We start from the raw sequence: 24,069 nt of genomic DNA, 5'->3' as shown, positions 1-24,069 counted from the left end.
CACAAAAGTACATGGACATATGGTGATGATGATAGTACTCGTTTAAAAAAAAGTTCCTTATTGGTCATTTTAGTTTTTAGCCTACTCTTGATGAGACATGACTTTTCTTCAGAATATTATCCAGACAAAAAAAAATATATCAACCATTTATGTGTCCACCAACAGTTATAGAAGCAATGGTATCTACATGATATTTCTGATTAGTAAATGATGAAAATTGCACAATTTTTGGTCCAAGTCAAATACAGAAACTTACCAATGTTAATTTTAACCTAGCTATGTAATTCCAGTACGTAGCAGGAAGTATGCTTTTGGGTGCATATTAAGCTTAAAAATATTTTTTTACGTCATGTATCTTTCATTCAGCAAAAAAGCATTTAAATTTTCGATTTGGCCACCTGCTTTTATGTTTATGTGGTATATTTGCGAAAGGTCGCCATGTGGACCCTAGCTGTCAAATTATTTTTCATTACTTAAAGGTTTAAACAAGTCTATAAATTTTTCATACCTTTATTTCAACATTTTAAAAATAATATATTTACAAACAAAATGCATAAGCAGCACTTAACAGAAAAAAATGAACTATTCATCACATCCATGACTTGAGTCGCAACATGGAATCACTGCAGAGAGTTCTTAAGTCTTGGATATAGACTCTTTTGATGCATGCACATTTCCAATGATGATACATTTCATCAATAGTTTGTGAATTCTTTTAATAATCATCACACTTTTCAAGATCAGTATGTAACAACACAACGTAACCTTAATGTTTCAACAAACTTCAGGTTCTCAATAGAAAAATAAGTTTTCTGAACAATGTCATTCTTTTATAACATTGTTATTATAAACACTCAACCCGCAAAAAACATCTGTTTATAAACAAGAATATTTTCATGTCCCATTTTTATTGAGCTGATTTCTTTTTGGCTTTTGTTGACAAGTTGGACTCTATTAGATTCAATACTTTCAATGCAGCATCAGGAATGCGTGTGCCTACAAAAGAAAAGTCAACTATTATAATTCATAGCTGAATTTTGTTTGGGTTTAAATACAAAATTTGATGTTCTTCCAATTTGCGTAAGGAATATGATTAGAGCTGCTACTAGAAATAATGGTTCTAAAACAAACCTGGTCCAAATACAGCAGAGCATCCAGACTTGAAGAGGTCATCATAGTCCTGGGGAGGAATAACACCTCCAGCAACTACAACAATGTCCCTGGTCAACAGAAGAGTTAGAACATTAGGCGTTTGGTCAACAGAAGAGTTAGAACATTAGGCTTTTGGTGTACTTACAAGGAAAGGAAGGTTTTGTTCTTAAAGAGAGATTTATAAGTAACATATCACAAGTTAGCAGTTCTATTGCTCAGCAATGTGATTGTATACAAAGTGAAAATAACACTAAACCTGTAAGCTTGTACTAACATACACCAACAATAAGAAGACTTACGGCCTGCCCATTTGTTTCAGTTCTACAATAAGTTGTGGAATTAAAGTTTTGTGGCCAGCAGCAAGGGTACTAACTCCAACCACATGAACATCAGCATCAATAGCTTGCTGTGCAGCTTCTTTAGGAGTCTAAAGACACAAAAAACAAAGAGAGTTTATGCTGGGAGCAAGTCAACAAAAAGAACTGGATCAATATGTAAAAAAAAAACTTTCTTAAGAATGTTATGTTAAAAGGCCAAATAGTGTAATGTTGAAGAATGTGATTGTTGTGGAATGCTGGGTTTGTGCTTCCTGGAGTCCCACTTGACAGGTAACCAACACAAATGGTATAGATTGAATGAATCCAATTTTGGCAGACAAGATATAACAATTATTTAATAAAACGATATGTTGCACACTTCATGTTACAAAAATGATCCAATTCATAGAAATATAGTTACGTCTGAATAACAGCAGTATTAAACATATTCAATATACTTAATCTAATTAAATCACATCAGCATCACAGCAGGTAACAATAAACTTCAAAGTTACTACTTGACTCTCTAGGTCCAGAGAAAAACTATCAAAATATGTGTACTCTCAAAAGACTACTGGCTTCAACTGCTCAAAAGATACTACTTAACTCAAAGTTACTACTCGACTCTCTAAGTTACTACTGTCCGCACCGGACCCAAAGATACTACCAACTGAACTAAAAGTCAATTAAGTCATTTTTACATCCTGTTTCTATATCAGGAGTTTCACGTGTCTCTTCACCCTCTTAACCTGAGATGAACATATAACAGGCAATGTCAACCAAGACTGTGACAGGGTTCTGTCTACATTTCAGCATCTCATTGTCTAGCTAGAAAATTATTGTATTCTATTCAGACATGTTTGGGTTTAGCTACAGGGCAGGGGAGGTTTAGATTCAGAAAGCAAAAGGCTTGGAGAATCAAGTCTGAGGGAAAATCACTTCTCTACTCATTATAAGCAATTCTGAAGCTAGCCTTTATTGCCACCCCATTTTCTTGTCTCCCATTGATTTATACTTTTTTTTGTAGTTGATGTAATTCACATCTCAAATCCAATTTGCCACCAAACTTGTTTGAAATTCAAAACATGATTCAATCACAGTCCACTAACCTCAAAGAGTTGCTTAAATTATAAGTTGACATAGCCTACTAATAAAATCCAGACCTTGCGATCTATGGGCCAGATTTTATAAAAGTCATCTGTTTCTATGGCACACATTTAATGAGGGTGTCATGTTGCCACAACAACCAACTGCCTTTACTTTTCCCCAACTCATGTCAAGTACACATTAGAACTGGTTGGACTCAGAGGCACCCAGTTTTCACAAGGATTCAAACCAGGGACCACTGAACCTCATAACCTACTACTTACTGAAAACAGAGGACCAATGTCCACATCAAATCCTAAATCTGCAAATCCCGTCGCTATCACTTTGCCTCCTCTATCATGCCCATCTTGTCCTACTTTTGCTACCAGAATACGGGGTCGACGGCCTTCAAGATCAATAAAATTCTGAAAGTGTATATAGAACTTCATTCAATGAAAAGCTTTTATTTTTTTAAACCAAAAGACAACAGAAGTATAGTATTTCTCTAAATATATGTAGATCTGTATACATAAGTGACATTCACCTTTACTCTATCAGCTACTGCCTGTAGCTCCTGAGTTTCAGAAAACTCACTCTTGTAAGCTCCGCTCACCATATGACCACTGGCCACATGCCTGCCAAATACCTGCAGAACATCAATAAAAAAAATAATAATATCATAGCATATTGAAATTTTAAGATAAACTCAATTATATGAATTATAAAAAAAAAAGGATTTACTTTTTCCATAGCATCAGAAATTTCACCAACTGTGGCACGACTCCTTGCTGCATCAATACTTAGAGCCAGCAAATTGCCCTGATGACTCTCACAGCACTTTGTTATGGCATCTAATGCCGCCTTCACCTAAAGGGAGTTTCACAATCAATGTTCAATAATAACTCACTTTAAAAATGTATTTTGTCTTAATCTCACTGTGGATGGATAAAGATAATTTGGTCATTATTTTAAAGAATTAAAATTCTATTCAAAATTTTTTTTTTTTTTTTTTACACCACAATTCTCTTGACTTTTTAAATTTAAATGTTGAATAAAAGAACTATATTTATAAGGAAACTATATATATATATATATATATATATATATATATATATATATATATATATATATATATATATATATATATATATATATATATATATATATATATATATATATATATATATATATATATATATATATATAAGGAAATGGCACCTTCTGAGAATCTCTGCTAGCCTTGACCTTGGCCAGTCTGGCACACTGCTTTTCTCTAACAACTGAGTTGTCTATACTGAGCACATCCAATTTCTCTTGCGTGGGTAACTTGTACTTGTTGACACCCACAATAACCTCTACAACACAAGGACAGATACTCATTATTTACATTTGTACTTATGATACTATCACAGGATAATAACACAGGATAATAACATTACATTGAAGTGTTGAAAAAAACTGTTACCTAATAAGAAAATAATTCAAATTTTCTAAATTTTTGTTTTATTGTAAGGTAACGATACCAAATAGATTAGGCTATTTAAAAGCCAGTAGATCCAGATGTTGTGTATAAGCCAGAAATTGATGATTCAACTGTTTGAGGAAGCGACCTTAGGATTGTAAACATGTTAGAGATGAATTTCCTACTACAAAAACAGGACAACTTTTGCTTTTGAGAATAAACCATTGTTATTATATAAAGAACTGTTTTGAATATTCTTTAATGTTTATTAGTAAGTCCTTTTAAGGAACAACAGTGGGAACTAATATTCCATTCACAAGTCACATATTATATAGTTTCCCTTTCAGACCTTGCAGGGCAGATGATGTAAAGGTCATTTGTTTCTGAGGCCCATGTTTAACAACAATGTCATGTGGCCAGCACAACGACCTTTACATTTCCCAATTAATGTTAAGTACCCATTAGGGCTGAGTGGACTTAGAGGTGCCCTAAAGATCCAGAAATTAAAAATCCTAGTCTTCACCAGGATTCGAACAGAGGACCCCTCTGGAAGCCAAGCGCTTTACCACTCAGCCACTGCACCTCACCAGATATAACTTGAATTCAAACACTTACCCGCTCCAGTATCAATTTTAGCCTGTCTTCTTGCTGCACACTCTTCAATTTTCAACTTGGGCATACCAGAAGCAACAGCTTTAGCCATTCCTCCCATCTGCTCTATCTGAGGATAAAACAAGTTTAACATTCTCTTTCTTGAAAGTAGTAGGAACATAAAGCAGACTAAAAACACCTATAAATGTGTGCATTAAAAAATTGTTAAGGAAAAGAATCTCTTTAGAGCTCCAAAGTACTTGAAGAATAACAGAAGTGATGACTTAATATAAGGTCTTGACATAGTTTTTAGATACTTTCCATATACTTAGGCATCATTTTGTATCTGAAAGTCATTATTTTATTTTTTATCTGAAAGTCATAATTTTCTACATTAAAGCATATGAAATAATTATTTTCTATACAGAATTAAGCAAAAAAAAAATATTGTTTTATTTGATGAAAATACTTCATATTGTTGGCATATTTAGTGGTTACTCAAGAGAATCTGTACAAACATAAATAGGAGTTTTTTTGTTCTTTAGAAGATATTAATATCCCTTATGTAATTAGATCACTAAAAGAATAACAAACCCATGTCCTATAATCAGAACAAGACTGAGCAAAATTTCAAAGTGCATTGAATGTCTTACTTCATTGATGACAGCCAAAGCTCCTTCATAGATCTCATCAGTCAAACTTTCCATCATGTAGGAGCCTCCCCAAGGATCAGCCACCTGTTCTCAAGAACAAAGTTGATTGTTTTCAAAGTCATTTAGGAAAAGATATTTGTTAATGCTCTCACTAACAAAGTTGGTTTGTTTTAGAATTACAGATTGAATAGAAAGAAGAGAGTGGTAAGTGTTGTTGATATTACAACTCCTTAGATGGTAAACATAAAAGATAACCTCTTGAGCAAGTTTCTGATTATTATCCTAATTTGACTATCAACTAATTTGCCAATCAAAATCACAACTTATTTTAACAAAATATTGTTGTATCCAGTTTCTACATAGAGAAAAAAGATTCAGATAAATTTTTCTAGTAATTTTAAGATGATTAAATAACTGAAAACTGACCTTTGGTATTCCTGACTCCTCCTGAAGGATAATCTGAGTGTTTCTAGCAATACGTGCACTGAATACTGTGGGTAAAGCTAGAGCTTCATCAAAAGAGTTGGTGTGTAGTGACTGAGTACCTCCAAAAACAGCTGCCATGGCCTCAATGGTTGTCCTCACAATATTGTTGTAGGGATCCTAATACAATGAGATAATCAGAGAGTTTTATCTAGCTTTCACTATGCTGTCTTTAAAAAAAGCCAACATCAGTATTTTCAAACTTTTCTTTCATTTTTTTAAGCCCCCTTTTTTTTTAAATTGATTTATATAGAGCATCTTTTAACTCTTTAAAAAGTGTACCATTGAACACTCAGAGTTCTGTGTCTCATGGATGATATTTCTTTTGAGTATTCTCAAAATACCAGAGATTTAAATATATATCCTGGTTTGACAGTCTATTATATAACATGAATTTTTAATTTTTTTTTTATAAACTTGTAATGTCTCTGAATTCTTTTAATGGAACTTAATGCGTATCTTAACAGAAATCAATGAGCTACAAACTTATAACAAGCTGTTCCAACAGATACTTGTATTTAGTGAATCAAACTTTTTGTTAATATCATCACTTGAAAACAGGACTTATGGCCAATCTCAAGATTGTTTTTTTTTTCAAATTTATCATGGTTTTTAAGTTCATAATTAAGAATTTCAAAGTATAGCATTGCATGATAGAGGGATTGAAAACAAATATACACATACAAAGAACATCCCCTTAAAATCACATAACTTGAGGCCCAAAGCCAAAGTATAATAGATAATGAAAGATATTTAATTGACTTTACAAAAATATAATATGCTGATTGATTGGTTAAAATCATCTTCGTTGGCAGATGAAAGTAGAGCTTTTAAGGTCATACATTAGTGCCTTATTTGTTTGTTTCTATCACATCCTCTACCACTTTTCTCTGAACCTCTCTCTTTCTCAGATTTCTTTATTTGCTTATCTCAATACAAAGCATATCTTCACAGAGTGATTTTACCTTGTGCATGTATGTATGTTCAGCGTAACAAAATCACTCAGATTTGAAAATAGCCTAAAGTTGTCTTCATTTCTTTGAGGAGCAGTGTTTTCTCTGCCATTATACTGTTTTTAATAGAAAAAAAACACTTTCCCTTCATGTTTTTCCTTGAGAAAGTAAAACCATTTGCTAGAGTTGTACATAATGAAACATATCAAGCTTATCTATTTCTTTAGAAAAAGAAGAGGCCTAGTGAAGTTGGCCAATTAGAATTCAGCTGAAACTGTCACAATGCAGAGCTTATGTCGACCAAGAGTTGTAGAATTGTTACAAATAATTTGACAACACTTGATATGGATGATGAAGGAAGGAGCCAGACATGATAGATGTTTAACAGAGTAGTGGATCAAGACATGATGGATGTTTAACAGAGTAGTGGATCAAGACATGATTGATGTTTAACAGAGTAGTGGATCAAGACAAGATAGATGTTTAACAGAGTAGTGGATCAAGACATGATTGATGTTTAACAGAGTAGTGGATCAAGACATGATAGATGTTTAACAGAGTAGTGGATCAAGACATGATGGATGTTTAACAGAGTAGTGGATCAAGACATGATGGATGTTTAACAGAGTAGTGGATCAAGACATGATAGATGTTTAAATAGAGTAGTGTAAAGGTGAAATGATGGACAATTCAAAAGTAAAATCTGTAAGGGTGTTAATCAGCTCTAAAATTAATATTCTCAGTTCCCTCACTTTTTTTGCCTCTTCAGATTTTTATTGTAGAATCTGTCACTAATCAAATTTCAATGAGATCAGAGTGTGATGACTTGACCTCTGATGGTTTGAACCCACATTTGAAACATAGAATGTCCCTAGTGGTTTTTATCATACTAAGTTCAAAGGATGCTGAAGATCAATGTACTTTTATAGCAACTCTGGCTAAGTCTGATATACTCTGTTTAGTGAGCATAACAAAAAAGGCCAGTTTTAAAGAAAAGAATGCATCATCTTTGACAACTTTTCACAAAACAAATTTCAAATGATTCAGTTTTAATTGTATTTATTTAAAAGTTGTTTCTTGAAAACAGCTTCCAAGTACAATGTTATTTAAAAATGCAAGAATCCTCAGTGCAAAATCTGTATTTTTCAGCTACTGATGCTTACAAAATGTTATGGAAATGTAACTAGTAATATGCGTTTATAAATTAAAAACTAAAATGCCTTTCAAATGTCATCGATTCTTTGATGTCTTTACCCACAAGTGTGAGAGCGCAAAGTATTCAGACCAAATAGTAATTATCAAAAACCTTTTACATCTTCACAGATTTGTATGGTTTTTGTTTGCATCAATCATAATTTAAATCACTCATTACAAGCAACTCTAATTTGAATCTATTAGTTACAACTTGTTAAAAAAAAAGTATTAACTAGACTTTTGAACTTCAACCCTTAGCTAATGACTAGATCATAAAGAGATACAGATAGATCTCTATTATGACAATAACTGTATTGCCTCTATAGGAAATAATAAAAGGCTAGCAAAATATTTTTTAAAAATATCTTTATAATACTGGATTGAAACAGAGGTCTTGGGTTACATACATAAAATATGATGAAAATTGAATGTCTTATTAAATAGACATTTTTAATTTTATTTTTTTATAACAAAATTCATTTTTTTCCCCCAGTTTTACAAGGAAAATAATTATCTAGAAAAAACGATTTACCTGTTCTGTCAGTGACCACCCAGAAGTCTGAGAGTGAGCCCTGAGCAATAAAGATTTAGAATTTTTAGCATTGAATTTCTCTTTGATGAGTGTAGCCCACAATTTTCTGCCAGCTCTCATCTTGGCTATTTCCTGAGGATACAAATGGCATCAACTTATTAAGGAGCAACACTAACTTTAACATTAATTCTAACATTGAGATCGACACTATAATCCACATTAGCATCACCAGTTAAAAACTAACATCAACAATACTGTAATACATTGACACTAAATCCACATTAGCATCACCAGTAAAAAACTAACATCAACAATAAATTGACACTAAAATCCACATTAGAATAACTAGTAAAAAAACTAACAAAAACAATAGAATCATTATCAATGTTAACATCAGTACTATAACCAACACTATTATCAAATTCAGTATCTACAAAATAAAAGTCAAAAGAGTTCAACTGATCTACAACAAGGTTTACACGAGAAAAAAACATTTTCTTTTTGGCTAAGTGTATCTACTTACCATGTAAAAGTTCATGCCTACGCCCCAAAAGAAAGAGAGCCTTGGAGCAAATGCATCAACATTCAAACCTCTGTTCACACCTATGCATACAAATAAATTCAAATTATCTGTTGATTAACTGTGTGCTCATAGGTAGGCAGGTAGGTAAGTAGATGGGGATGGGGTGTGTGCATTTTCACAGGCAATACTAATTCCTGCAAATATGTGAATAGACATTAAAACAATTTTAGGAAATATTCTGCACAAGTGTGCTGTAACCCAAATTAAGAGTCACTGAATATCTTTAAATTATATATTAAATTATCTATTATTTTAAATTGAATATTGTTATAGAACACAGTTGTACTAAGTATTTGAAAACAAAAATGTTGAAAATCATAGTATTTATGCTATTCTGCAAACATAAAAATATGCATGCAAGGACATTTATATTGCAAATTTAAAGAAAGTACTTGAAGACTGCTTTTTTTCTTTTTGCACTTGTAGCTTTGTAAATGGTCAAGGCAGGTGTTAGAATTGTGCTTTCTTGGCATGGCAACATCTCTCTCAAAATGCATAATAAAAGTTGTTTCTAATTTTCAAGCAAAAATGACTCTGGTTAAATTTTAGGAACTTTCCCATCAATCATCCTGATTTTATATCTCTATGAGTTTTACTTAAGTGCAGATATAAAGTCAGTTGAGAAATTTGTTGAATACTAAGGAATATTTTCTCAATGCTTTGTGAAGACAATATGATCAGTAACATTTATGTAATACAAACCTTGTCTCACATATTCTAAGCCATCTGCCAATGTAAAGGCTAACTCTAAAATAGCATCAGCTCCAGCTTCTTGGATGTGGTAACCAGAGATTGAGATAGAATTAAACTTTGGCATGAACTGTTCAGAAACACAGAGCAAGGGTCATCAATGTAGTTCAACATATGTTTCTAGCAGTGCATTTCATGAGTATCAAACTACATTCAGTATCTAAACTTGGAAGTTATCTGACATAGTTTTTCTTCACTTACTTTCGAAGTGTACTCAAAAATATCTCCAATGATTCTCATTGAGGGTTCTGGTGGATAGATGTAAGTGTTTCTGACCATGAACTCCTTTAAAATATCATTTTGAATTGTTCCTGCCAACTCTGATTGTTTGGCACCCTAAAATAAAAGATGTTTGAAAAAGTCAAGTACCTTACATCTGTTGTACTATCATATTAGATTGTCATATTTGGTAATTTAACTTATAAAGAATGATAAATGAGTCCATTCAATTAGTATTAGTTCTTATAGATTAAAAAATTAATATGCATTAAATAAACATCTAAATGCTGCTAGTAACATCATTGCCATCAAGCTAGATCCACTTTGACCTCAGAGACAAACATTCTGAAGAGAAATACAAGACACTGCCCACAAAACAGACAGCAAAACTCTTTTATTCTTGAGGTAATTAAATTATTGCTTGAAAGTCAACTTGACTCCAATTGTAATGTTCCAGTAAGTTGCATGAATAAATATTTTATTTGCAACAATGTAATATTTTGTTATGTGTAAAACACTAGTGTCAAACAAATTTCCTCCAGGATAATAATGATTATTGATAATTTATTAATTAGTGGTAAGTCTTGTACTTAATCTCTAAGAGTAACAATATGACTTTCCCTATTGTTTAAGTACAGTACATTTAACAAATAATTTATTAGAGACTAATTGTCACATTGTGACATCATACAGACCTGTTCTTCTCCAGTGACAATATACATGGCTAATATTGGAAGTACTGCACCATTCATAGTCATTGATGTGGAGATATCTTTGAGAGGAATACCATCAAATAACAGTTTGGTATCCTCTACTGAGTCAATGGCAACTCCTGCCATCCCAACATCCCCCACCACACGTGGGTTATCAGAATCATACCTAGAGATTTAAAATAAATATAGCCTTAGTGCTATTTCATTTGGGTACTTTAATTTAGTCTATGCAAACTTGATTAATAGTGTATAGTGTATATAGTGTATAGTGTAATAGTGTATAAACATAAGGCATAAACATAAGTAGTGTGTCCAATTAATGAAACATACATGTTATAGATTAAAATTATATATATTTATAAACACTAACATTAAATGAACAAACATTTTGAAATCATTCATTCTCCCATCATTATGATTTTTTAAATTTTATCATTACAAAATATGAATAATGCTGCACCAAATTTAAGCTTATAAAAACATTTCTTTAAAAAAAAATCTCTAGTCCAGTCAACTCTGATGGGTCTCTGAACTTAGTTGGGTGAAGTCAAGCCAGCTGGTCATTCAACTGACTATGTGACACCCCTTTGATTACAGGCCATAGAAACAGATGAGCTTTTCACTATCTGCCCTTTAAATCATTAGGTTTCAACAGATAACTTTACTTTCTTTTACTTCAAACTTTATAGTGACAATAAAGGTTACACCATACATTCAATAATGATCTCTTTTTTTTAAAAAAAGTAAAGTTTCCCTTTCAGACCTTGCAAGCTATGGGGCAGATGATGTTAAGTTCATCTGTTTCTATGGCCAACGGTTAACAAGCTGGGTGTCATGTGGCCAGAACAACGACCAATCGCCTTTACTTTCCCTCACTAAAGTCAGATACCCATTTGAGTTGGGTGGACTAGGGGATGCCCTAAAAATCCAGAAATTCTAAATTCCAGTCTTCACCAAGATTTGAACCCAGGACCTCAGGTTCAGAAGCCGAGTGCTTAACCACTCAGCCACTGCGCTCAGATCTCTTTTTAGATAGATTTTAAAATTTTACAAACATTATGATTGTATACTGCTTCAAACATACAAATATTGTTACTAAACAATTTTTTTAAATTTACTTAAGTTACTTATTCATTCTGTGAGACAACTGACCCTCTATGTGTGGGCAAGTCAAAGGCAACACTCAATCCTTGCTGTCCAGCTTTAATATTGTCTCGATAAAATTTGTTACTTTCCTCCACAGTACTAAATCCTGCGTACTTTTGAACACAAAAAAGCAAGAAAGGATTCAGTTACAATGGAGTACAAACAATCTTAAGAAACACATTATGTATGTTTGAATGAGTTAGTTTATGAAATTCATTGGCTTAAAAATGAAAGCTTTAGCTAGTCTGTTAACATACCTGCCTAATGGTCCAGGGTCTGTGAGTGTACATGGTTGAATACACTCCTCGTGTGTAGGGAAATTTCCCTGGGATTTCATGAGCAACATTTACAGTGTCAGCTTTTGTATAGACTGGTTTGATATTTATACCCTACAAATACATTTAATTATGTGAACCCAATTTACATTAATGTCTATGAAAGATAACACCAACATTTAGTGAATAATTTAAAACAAGAAAACAAAAAATTATGTTAAAAAAAAACAACAACTCATATTAGGTGTAATTGTATCAATTAGTTTGGATCAGTTGTGTAATTATATGTATAAACTAACTAGACATAATGAATCTGTGCGATTAGAAATATATTTACCAATCATTTTTGTTCAGCTTTTAGCTTTCTCAATTACTTGTCTGGACCAGTTGGGAAAGGGGGAGGGAAGAAGGTGGTATCTTGGTGAATGTTTATGTGATCATTTTTTAAAGGCTTAAAAAAATTTCACTCAGTGCTCAAGAGTCTTCAAGGGGACTAATTCAACTTATACCACCACGTGTCATTCGATTTCTTTCTCTTGTTCAAGATACCAAACAAAATAAATAATTACCAATAGTTAAGTAACATTGTTTAATTATTTTTTTATTGATTCTTTCGTTGTCAGGTGAAAAAAATGATTGTGCGAAATTTGTTTGATCTGAGATTGGGTATGGGAGAAATGTGTTTACCATACAGAGAGACATAGTGAGTTGATATAAGCTTTGTAAAAAAAAAATGATTCCCCAATTTTAGGAACTGAAGAGCGTTTCAAAGCTCAATACCAAAAAATGGTATTTAAATATAATTTTCTAATCTGGTCAGGGTCAAGCAGAATGAGTAGCACATGATCTTAACAAAGAAAATTTCTGAAATCATGCGCCTATGGAATGTAAGCAAAGAATGCTGATCACAATTTTCGCAGCTGCATACTTTATCAAGAGGCCCAATGGAGATACTGGTCCAGGAATTTCCTTTTACACAACCAACTGTATGAAGAGCTGCTTTATTTGGTGACTGGAGTCATCTTAAATATAGAACTGGTTCTCTGAGCTTTCCAATTTCATGAGCATGATGATAGAGTGTTGGAGAAGGGAAGTCAAGGGAAGCTTAGATAATCAATACATTGCAACTATTTTCTACCATAAAAAAGATCAATAGTGATTAAAATGTAATAAATATATACTCTCCCTGTAAGATATACACTAAATCCCTAATCTTAAGCATAAATCTATTCTTAAATTCCTAATGCTAGTAAACACTTTTTCAAAAATTCCCTTAACCCTAATTAACTCTAGCTTCCTAAAAGTATTTATGAGCCCTCTGCCTAAACCTAACCCCAACATTAAATTTCTAATTGACAATAAAAGTTATTTTAATTTCACAAGAATAATTTAGCTCGAATCTTTATTAAAAATGAATACCCAATTTAACTTTTCAACAAATAATAATTTTAAATCTTTAGAAAATGCTATAGTTTTCTATATTTATCATGTTTTGTTTGGTGTAATGCACAAATTGTAAGACAAATTTCCATCTGGATAATAAAGATTATTATTATTATTACTATTAAAGTAAAAAAAGATAATTAACACAAGATTTGCGCCTGTGCACTCTTTAAGACACAAGATTTCCGCCTGTGCCCTCTTTAAGACCAGTAAAGTTATCAATCTAAGTGTTCAAGTGGTAGCTTTAACTCTAATTAGTATTTTAGTCATATCCAGCTATTAGAAGAAATTTAAGTGGTTATTATTGAATCTACATACAAATTATTTTTGTAAGACAGCCAACTTTATAACTTGTGGAGAAGATTATCTCAACTCATCTCTGCCTGTGGTCTTGTCTGAGTCACAGACCACCAATCAGCTTCCTCCAGGCATTTTGGTTCTAGGAGAGTCTCTTCAACTGTCCATGTGTCGTGCTCATCTGCTTCCAAATTGCGGCACCATGTATTCCTGGGCTGTCCCCTCTTCCTCTTTCCTTGGGGGTTCCAGATTAGTGCTTGCCTTGTTATGTTGGATGCCTGCTTCAGGAGGGTGTGACCTATCCATCTCCAGCTGCCACTTGAGCTGTCTTCCCAGTCTCATACATGGTCCGGACATTCCATGTACCAATGATGGTGGTGGTCCTGTCAGCCTCCAGATGGCTCAGGCTTTCACCGACATGCGTCATAAGTCTTCCAGCTGGAGGTCCATCTTCTCCCAGGTCCGTAATTTCTGTTGATTTGCTGTTTCTGTAGCTAGTGATTTTTCTACATGGAAGGTAGCTAGCTCTATGCCAAAGCCTCCTCCTTTCTCAGCTGGGCTTGAGAATGTCCTATGGCGGAGTTGAAGAAGATTAAGGACAAAGAAATTAGAACTAGGAATGTCAATAATCATTGATATTTAAATTCTATTTTCCTTACCTCAGCTGTCTTCCAGATAAGTGTTTTTTCAACATCATGTCCTTTCAGTTCCTTTGCAGCTCCTTTTTTCCAGTCTTCATCAATTGGAACTTTAGATACTAATCTAGCAATTGCAGGAACATGAGTCTAAAAGAATTTTTAAAATATTAAAATAATATATAATCATTAGATATTTTTTTAATTTCTATTTTCTTTGACCAATGAGATGACTGTCACTATTAAGTTCTCCAAACACCATTATGTTATACATATCACAAAAGAGCCCAAGAGTTAGATGTGCTTACAAGTTTATGCTATTTTATATTTTCTGCTTTATCTGCTAGAAATAAATGTTGCAAGTTTAAAGCAGCTTAGTGTAAAAGATTTAATAAGGGATTAATCAGTAATCAGCAATTTCAATGAATTCATAATTTTATCAAATTTTCATTATTCAAAAAAATATATTTTTACTAAAAACAACACCTTTATGCCTACAAAAGAGATCAAAATTACCTTGATATTTAGTATGTTTAGCTTTTGACGAATGCCTAGTTGGCACCAAGATGTCATTCTAGATCTGTTCTATCTACTATCTTGTATCTAAATAATCAAGGAAAATATTTTAAGTCTTAAATCTACTAGTCTAGAACAGTCTACACAGAATCTACTAAATAAATGTCAAGCCAAGCGAACTTATAATCATAATTAATGGGAGCCAAAATTCAAGATCTACATATATATATATATATATATATATATATATATATATATATATATATATATATATCTAATCTAGATTTTATGAATACCAGCATATGATTGATTTAGATTTGTTAATCTAGTATACATAGTCATAGGATATACTACTTTTTTTTTAGTTTAGATCTAGATTAGATTATAAACTTATATCTTATCTTATCTTATATAATACAGACGTTACTTCAAAAAAGAAGATGATTATGTCCTACGCGTCATGCATTTAGTCTTGCATATTAACCAATAGCTTAAATTCTGCCAAGTCACTGGTTTTCCTGGCTAGCTCAGGCAACCCATTCCATGCTCTAATAGCACTAGGGAAGAAGGAGTATTTGTACAAATTTGTCCTAGCATATGGGACGAGGAATGTGCCTTTATCTTTGTGTCTTTCAGAGTATTTTATTAAATTTTGTTTTTGTATTTGAAGATTATGATTCAGTGTTTTATGTATGATTGCTACTTTACTTTTGAGCCTTCTGTCCTGAAGGCTTTCTAAATTTAGTGATTTTACTAAAGGTGTTACTCTAGTCAAATGTGAATATTCGTTTGTTATGAATCTCACTGCTCTATTTTGTGTCTGTTCCAGTTTCTTAATGTTTTCTTGAGTTGAGGGGTCCCAAACGGAAGATGCATTATTGGCCTAACCAAGGTTAAATAACATTTTAGTTTTATGTTATTATTTGATTTATAGAAATTTCTTTTAATAAATCCTAATGCTTTGTTTGATTTTTTTGTCGTTTCATCAATATGTGGATTCCATGACAGTTTTTCATTTATTATAACACCTAGGTATTTTGCGTTTTTAGTCTGTGTTACTGGTTTGCCATGAATAAGATAAGTGGAATTAATTTGTTTTAGTTTTTTTGTTACTCTTAACAACTGACATTTTTCTGGGTGGAAAGACATGCTCCAATTTGATTCCCATTTCTGTAATAATAAACCTAGACTCGAAGAGTTAAATCTAGATGGCTGCTTAGTCATGTGATACGCGCTCTGAACTGTCATTTGGTGGTATCAAAGGTCCCGGGTTTGAACCCTCCCTACTGTTATCCCCCAAGGTCCTATGTCCAGTGCAGGAGTTTTTTTTGTGCTAAGATGTAGAAACATTCGAAACATGTTTACATACATTTTACAAACAAAACAGATCTATCTAGACTCTAATATTATATAGTCATTTATAGTCTCCACTCAACCAATGGGCATCAGGAAACACAGGCAGAGCCATGTACAAAGAAATGACTATGCCTAACAAACAGGACAGTACTAACTTCCTCCCCCGAATAGAGCAATCTACAATCTTCCAACTAAGAACAGGACACACCTTCCATCCTTTAATCCTGTGCACTCCCAGGGGAGCATAGGGTTGCAACCACACCTCTCCACTGAACTCAGTTCTGAGCAGCTTTCTTCATCTGCTCCCATGTCATTCCAGTACCCTCAGCTTCACTGATGACTGACCTCGTCCAAGTTTGCTTGGGTCTGCCCACTTTCCTCTTTCCTTGTGGGTTCCAATCAAGTGCCTGCCTTGCAACATTGGTACCAGTAGCTGGTTTTCGCAGGGTGTGTCCTATCCAGCTCTATTTTCATTTTGCGATGTCTTGGGCTATGGGCTTTTGTCTAGTTCTCTCCCACAAATTGACAGTAGTTATCTTTTCTGGCCACCTAATTCCTAATATCCGGCATAGGCATCTGTTAACAAAGGTTTGGAGCTTTTCCATATTTGTTTTAGTGACTCTCCAAGTTTCTGAACCATATAGGACAGACTTAACATTTGTATTATGGATTTGTATCTTGTGTAGAGATAGTGCCTTAGAGTGCCAGATTGCTTGAAGAGTTGAAAAGGCAAACCTAGCTTTATTTATCTGAATTAGTATATCATCATCAGCTCCGCCGTCTTTATTAACTCTACTTCCTAGATAGGTGAAGTGGTTCATATCAAGGATGTTCTCTCCCTGTAGCATGATTGGGTTCTCTTGTCTGTTGTTGATCCTCATAACTTCTGTTTTCTTTTTATTGATTAGAAGTCCAGTCTTTTTTGCTATTTCTGAGAGTCTGGTGAGTTTGGTCTGAGCATTTCGTTGTGTATGGGAGAGGAGGCAGATGTCATCAGCAAAATCCAGGTTCCTTTAAATGTTGTGTTAGTATCCATTGTATGCCGCATTTATTATCTAAAACTGTCTGTCTCATGACCCAATCAATCACCAGCAAAAATATCAAGGGCAAAAGCATACATCCCTGTCTTACTCCTGTTTTTATTTGAAATGGGTTGGTCAGCTTAGCGTGTATTACTTGGGATAATGAGTCATCGTATAACTGTTTAATGATATTGGTAAATTTTGTCGTATTCCATATTGATTCATCAGTCTCCAGATTATGTCTAAGAACAGGACACACACCTCTGTTAAGTTACCATCTGAACAAAATAAATTCCACACAACTCCCACTTTGAAGACACTGCGCCCACCCTTATGAAACCGTTAACCATATCCTCTTTGAATGCCCCTTCCTAATCCACCTCAGCCCAACATAACCAACACCCTGTATGGCAGTGCTGAACAACTGAAGAAAACAGCACACTATTTTTCCTTGGCACAGTCTGCAAAAGAGCTCACAGCTCAGCAGCAAAAAGCTGGCTAGAAGAATAAGAATAGTCTCCACTATGATTCTATGTTTTATTATCTATATATAGATCTAATATCTATATCTATATATATATATATATTATAATGAATCTAAGGAAGGCAACTTAACGAAAAAATTGTTTATTTACAGGACATCACAAAAACATATTTAACCACGTCCACCATTAGCACAACTTCTTCTTAATTAAGCTCCTAGACTTGGACAGCACACTGTTGTGTAATGTTAACATTCCTTCTTAGTCTAGTCTCAAACAGTGCACAAGCTAGAGCAACCCTTTGTACTAACTTTAATTTTTTGCTTTACAGGTTCATGAGCGTGCAAGATTATCAGTTCAGGTGGATAGCCATTGGTGGGAATGACAGATGACAGGGAGCATATTTCCCTTGAAACCATCTGAACTTTTCTTTGTGGGCATCACTTTCTCCTTCTCCAGTTGCCTAGTCTTCAATTATGGGGATGTCACTGATGCCAGCATCGACCTTTTCGATGGATGTCTTGTAAAGGAGTTAGTCCTACAGGAAGGTAGCCATGCAGTTTGAAGGTATTTCCTCTGCTATGCAGTTTGCAGGTATCTTCTTGTCATCTTCAGCTGTATCAGGAAGGTATGCCCATGAAGCAGATAGACAGAGGTCTAAGGCTTGGACACATCAGTAGACTTCAGTGACATTATAGATCTCTTCACTTGTATCTTAATTGTCTCTTTCTTTTCTAGGCAGTACTTATTAAGATTGTTGCAGCAATCATTGTCACATTTCTTATTTTGAAAGCCACACTTGTACCTCTTGCCAATGACACAGTCACAGATAGCACTACAACCCCAAGCAACTCTGTTATAACTGCTTGTGCAGCGGCAGCCTTGATTTGATAACAACATATTCATCAAGCTCTATTTCAAATTGGCAGGTGTCCTGATCCTAGTTTTACTAAATCAGGGTTAGGTTGCAAGAGATTTTCTTCTCCTTCCTTCTTTTCGATAAATCTCAATCCTCGTCATCGGAGCTCTTGTTTCAGATCTTTCAATTCAAGTTCAACATGAAGTTTTACCATTGCAGGGGAAATCCTATCTTGTCTCAACAAGGAAAGGTGTTTATTTACAGGACCTCAAAAATGCATTTAATAATACTATTTACTAGAATATAGATCTATATAGATTACTATTCATTTAAGATCTACATATAAATTATAATAATATAAAAGTCTAGATCACTATATTACTAAAATACTATATATACAAAGAAATAGAATCTACATACAGTCATAATGTTTATTATATTATAAATGATATATTATAATAGATCAATCTATATAATATACATATATAAATATAAAATATAATTAATAATAATAAGGCTTGTCTTCGAGTCTGAAGATTAATGAGGAATGCAGTCTTTCCCATGGCCGCACAGCCCCAGCTGTGACCTGCATATTATGCCACATCCAGGACAAGCATAACCATTTTCTTTTCGCCATCTGCATCTGTCCTTGGCAGCGGCTTTTCTTTTGGTCTCTACTGTATATCCCACGGCCTTTGTGAGTCACCTACAGCTGTCTCGTTCTGAAGCCGCATGCAACCAGGTGCTATCTTCTGTCAGCTTAGGCAAGTTGATGACTAAGATGGTTTATTAAGTGTTTCTATGGGGCATCTCTGTTACGTTGACAACCTTTTAGCTCACCAAAAAAAAAAAGACTGCTTTTGGCATACGTTCATCCCCCATACGGGATATGTGCCCTGCACAGCATAACTGTCAGACCATAAGAAGTCCCTCTGTAATGTCGCTCCCTACTGGCGTTCGCAAGGACATTGTATGTCTACGATGGAGCGCAAGCAGATTTGGAGAAAGCGTTCAAGTATTCTTAGTTGCTTTCTCAGGCATTCTGTATAGATAAACAGATAGATAGACAGACAGATATCAGATAGATAGATTAGATAGATTGCTAGATTGCAGCTAGATAGAAAGATTTGTAGATCTACTACTAGATAAATATAATAAAATATGCTATTCAATATTGACGTATTTGAGTAACGTATGTATCTTAAAAGGTATAAGATCATAAAGATGTCATGACCTCATTTACAGACTCATTGAATTGTATTGTCTAATTGATAAATTAATATAATTATTGCTAAAATTAGTCACAAATTATACTCATACTATCATATACTATCATATAGTGCAAATCTGAATCGTGAATCATGAATGATAATTAAATTATTGAGAATCTAGATCAACCTACTAAAGAAGTAATACCAAAATACCATAAAACCTTAGTAATAAATTTTCAAAGCATTAGGAACAAAACAGCAGACTTAGAAATTTTATTAGAATGTGAGAAACCAGACATAATTGCAGGAACAGAAACTTGGCTACACATCCTGAAATTTATAATGCAGAAATAGTAATTATGAAATTTTTAGAAAAGATAGGGCTGATAATCATGGAGGAGTTCTTTTAGCAATAAAAAACACTCTTATAGCAGAAGAAATTACCTTACCTAACTCAAAAAATATAGAATCAACATTTTGTAAAATTAATACCACCTCAACATCCCTAATAATAGGCAGTATTTACAGACCACCAAATTCTAGTTTAGAATACATGCAGGAACTATGTAATCAGATTACTACACTTAAAGAGACAAATAAAAATGCAGTTTTTTTGATTATGGGTGATTTCAACCTACCTGATATAAATTGGAAAACACTAACCATAGATAAACACCAAAACCTTAAGGACATAAATGAGCTTTTCATAGAAACTTTACACAACCTAAGTTTAGATCAAATCATTAAAAAGCCAACTAGATTAAACAACACATTAGATCTCTTCTTAACCAACAGACCTGGATTAGTAGTTGATTATGAAATTATCCCTGGTCTATCAGACCAAGAGATCATTAAAATACACAGTCAGATAAAAGCAGTAGCCAATACAAAACCCAAAAGAAAAATCTTACTCTGGAATAAATGTAACCTAACACAACTACACCAAGCTGCATTAAACTTTCAACAAACATTCTTATTAGAAAAAGACATTAACCAACCAGTCGATGACCTCTGGAATTTCATTAAAAACCATCTTAAAAGCATTATAGAAAATCATATACCAACTAAATACACATCAAACAAAATAAATAAATGCTGGTTTAATAATAGACTAAAGAAGCTTTGTAAACAGAAGGAAAACCTATATAGAAAATTTAAAGAAACTAATGCAGAAAGAGTTTACAAAAAGTATATAAAAATTAAACACTTAACCCAAAAAGTAAGCAGACAGCTGCAGAGTGAATACATAAACAATGTAATATCTAAAGATAACCTATGGTCATACATTAAGTCTAAGAAAATGGAAACAAGAGGCATAACGCCATTAAAAGATGAACATAACATAATACATAATGATAATGAAACTTAAGCAAACATCCTAAACAAATACTTTGCATCAGCATTCTCAGCCCCAGGAGACAAAGACATATTACTGAATTTGAACCAAGTAAACAACATAGAAGATATAGTAGTACAAGAAAATGGAATTCAAAAACTATTAGCCAACACCAAACCAAATAAAGCGTCTGGACCTGATGGTATTCCAGCTAGATTACTCAAAGAACTAAGCAATGAGCTAGCCCCAGTGTTCAAAATACTCTTTCAGGCTTCACTTAACCAGGGCAGAGTACCCAGTACCAAAGGACTGGAAAGAAGCTAATGTCACCCCCCTATTTAAAAAAGGAGAAAAATCTGACCCAGGAAACTACAGACCAGTATCACTTACCAGCATCACATGTAAAATCCTAGAACACATAATAAGTAGCAACATCATAAACCACTTAGACAAACATAATGTCCTCACACCATACCAACATGGCTTTAGGAAATATAGATCATGTGAAACACAACTAATAGGACTAATTGATGATTTTTCAAAAGGTTTAGATAATAGTGAACAAATAGATGCTATCTTACTAGATTTTTCTAAGGCTTTTGACAAAGTTCACCACCATAGTTTGCTTAAAAAATTAAAATATTTCGGCATTAATGGTCCACTGCACCAGTGGATTAAAGATTTTCTGATAGGGAGAGAACAAACTGTAATAATAAATGGCTCTAAATCAACACCGATAACTGTAAACTCAGGTGTACCTCAAGGAACAGTCTTGGGTCCACTACTATTTTTAATTTACATAAATGATTTACCAAATTGCATTACTTCAGGAACAAAAGTCAGATTATTTGCAGAGACGATTGCATAATATATAGAACAATAAAAACAACACAAGACACAGATATTTTACAAAGAGAATTAGATGAATTACAGAAATGGGAATCAAATTGGAGCATGTCTTTCCACCCAGAAAAATGTCAGTTGTTAAGAGTAACAAAAAAACTAAAACAAATTAATTCCACTTATCTTATTCATGGCAAACCAGTAACACAGACTAAAAACACAAAATACCTAGGTGTTATAATAAATGAAAAACTGTCATGGAATCCACATATTGATGAAACGACAAAAAAATCAAACAAAGCATTAGGATTTATTAAAAGAAATTTCTATAAATCAAATAAGAACATAAAACTAAAATGTTATTTAACCTTGGTTAGGCCAATAATAGAATATGCATCCTCCGTTTGGGACCCCTCAACTCAAGAAAACATTAAAAAACTGGAACAGACACAAAATAGAGTAGTGAGATTCATAACAAACGAATATTCACATTTGACTAGAGTAACACCTTTAGTAAAATCACTAAATTTAGAAAGCCTTCAGGACAGAAGGCTCAAAAGTAAAATAGCAATCATACATAAAACACTGAATCATAATCTTCAAATACAAAAACAAAATTTAATAAAATACTCTGAAAGACACAAAGAATGAAAGATAAAGGCACATTCCTTGTCCCATATGCTAGGACAAATTTGTACAAACACTCCTTCTTCCCTAGTGCTATTAGAGCATGGAATGGGTTGCCTGAGCTAGCCAGGAAAACCAGTGACTTGGCTGAATTTAAGTCATTGGTTAATTAATATGCATGGCTAAATGCATGACGCGTAGGACATAATCATCTTCTTTTTTTGAAGTAACGTCTGTATTATATAAGATAAGATCTACCAATGTAGATCTAAATCTAGAATTAAATATCTAGGCTAGGTCTTGACAGTCTAGTAAGACACTAATAGACTATACTCACTATACTATACTATACTAGTCTATAGTCAGTATTAATGATTAATCATTAATTTAATGTATTAGTATTATAGTCATAGACATTATTCTATGTCTATATAATAATTAAATAATATAGATCTAATATTAATAATAATAAATAATAATATTATAAATAATTAAAATATAGATATACTTAGAGTTAAATTTTAAATATACTATATACTTCTATATAGATCTAGTAATATATATTATACTTATAGATCTAGTCTAGGGTCTAAGTCTAGTATACTATTATTAGTAATTAGTAATAGTAGAATAAAGTAGATCTATATTTAAACAATCTAGACCTAGATAGATCTAGACTAGAGTAGAAACAGTTTTTAAAATAGGATCTATAGAATTCTAGTATAGATAATCTAGTCTATAGACCTAGACATCTAAATCTAGTAATTTATTTTGATATTCTAGTCACCTTATCAAGTTATCGAAAGTGTTATTACTGATTACTCTTGAAGTTGAAGACTAACTGAATTTAGATTCTAGATTTTAGGTCTGAAATGAGGTCAAGTCATCTATGGGTCAAGTTCATTACTAACTCCTTGTAAAAAGAACTTCTAGTCTAGTCAAAGACGTGCGCTTGCATTTGCACATCAACTCAGCACTCTAGTCAAGACGAAACGTATTTTAGGCCTATATTATAGATCTAGGTCTAATCATGGTCAAAACAAAAAATTATTGGAATTGATTTTTTTTTTTTTTTGGGGGGGGGGGGGGGGAATCGCAGTGTCATCACTGCGAATTTTCTAGCTAGGGCTGTAAAACTCTCAATCAACTGAAAATATCTTGTTATTGGTAAAAAAAATATTTTGTACGAGACGACTGTGATATTGGACTTAAAAGGAAGAGACTATATGACTGACCCAGCTAGGCAATGAACCTATCTCAGACCCCTTTTCTCATTCCTGTAAGATGCGTCATAGTGCGAGAATGTGAAGAAGGCTACTGTTTCCTGGTCCTC

At 33.2% G+C, this 24,069-nt stretch overlaps 1 protein-coding gene across 1 annotated transcript; it reads right to left on the bottom strand.

Moving 5' to 3' along the window:
• Positions 1-494: 494 nt before the first annotated feature.
• Positions 495-23,676, bottom strand: LOC106071399 (methylmalonyl-CoA mutase, mitochondrial-like). The gene is made up of 20 exons (XM_013231483.2): positions 23,524-23,676; positions 15,001-15,087; positions 14,509-14,634; positions 12,092-12,223; positions 11,841-11,947; positions 10,671-10,854; positions 9,958-10,092; positions 9,709-9,826; positions 8,947-9,026; positions 8,424-8,555; positions 5,688-5,864; positions 5,262-5,345; positions 4,633-4,738; positions 3,774-3,910; positions 3,297-3,422; positions 3,100-3,201; positions 2,840-2,980; positions 1,452-1,579; positions 1,132-1,220; positions 495-996 (listed from the first exon to the last, which is right to left on the bottom strand). Exons 2-20 carry the CDS (start codon positions 15,055-15,057, stop codon positions 908-910), a joined length of 2,250 nt encoding a protein of 749 aa, XP_013086937.1. The 5' UTR covers positions 15,058-15,087; positions 23,524-23,676; the 3' UTR covers positions 495-907.
• Between the last annotated feature and the right edge of the window lie 393 nt (positions 23,677-24,069).

Source organism: Biomphalaria glabrata, chromosome 1, assembly GCF_947242115.1.
Source record: "Biomphalaria glabrata chromosome 1, xgBioGlab47.1, whole genome shotgun sequence".
NCBI lineage: Eukaryota > Metazoa > Mollusca > Gastropoda > Planorbidae > Biomphalaria > Biomphalaria glabrata.
Note: the sequence above shows the minus strand (reverse complement) of the source record. Positions and strands in the feature narration are given on the sequence as shown.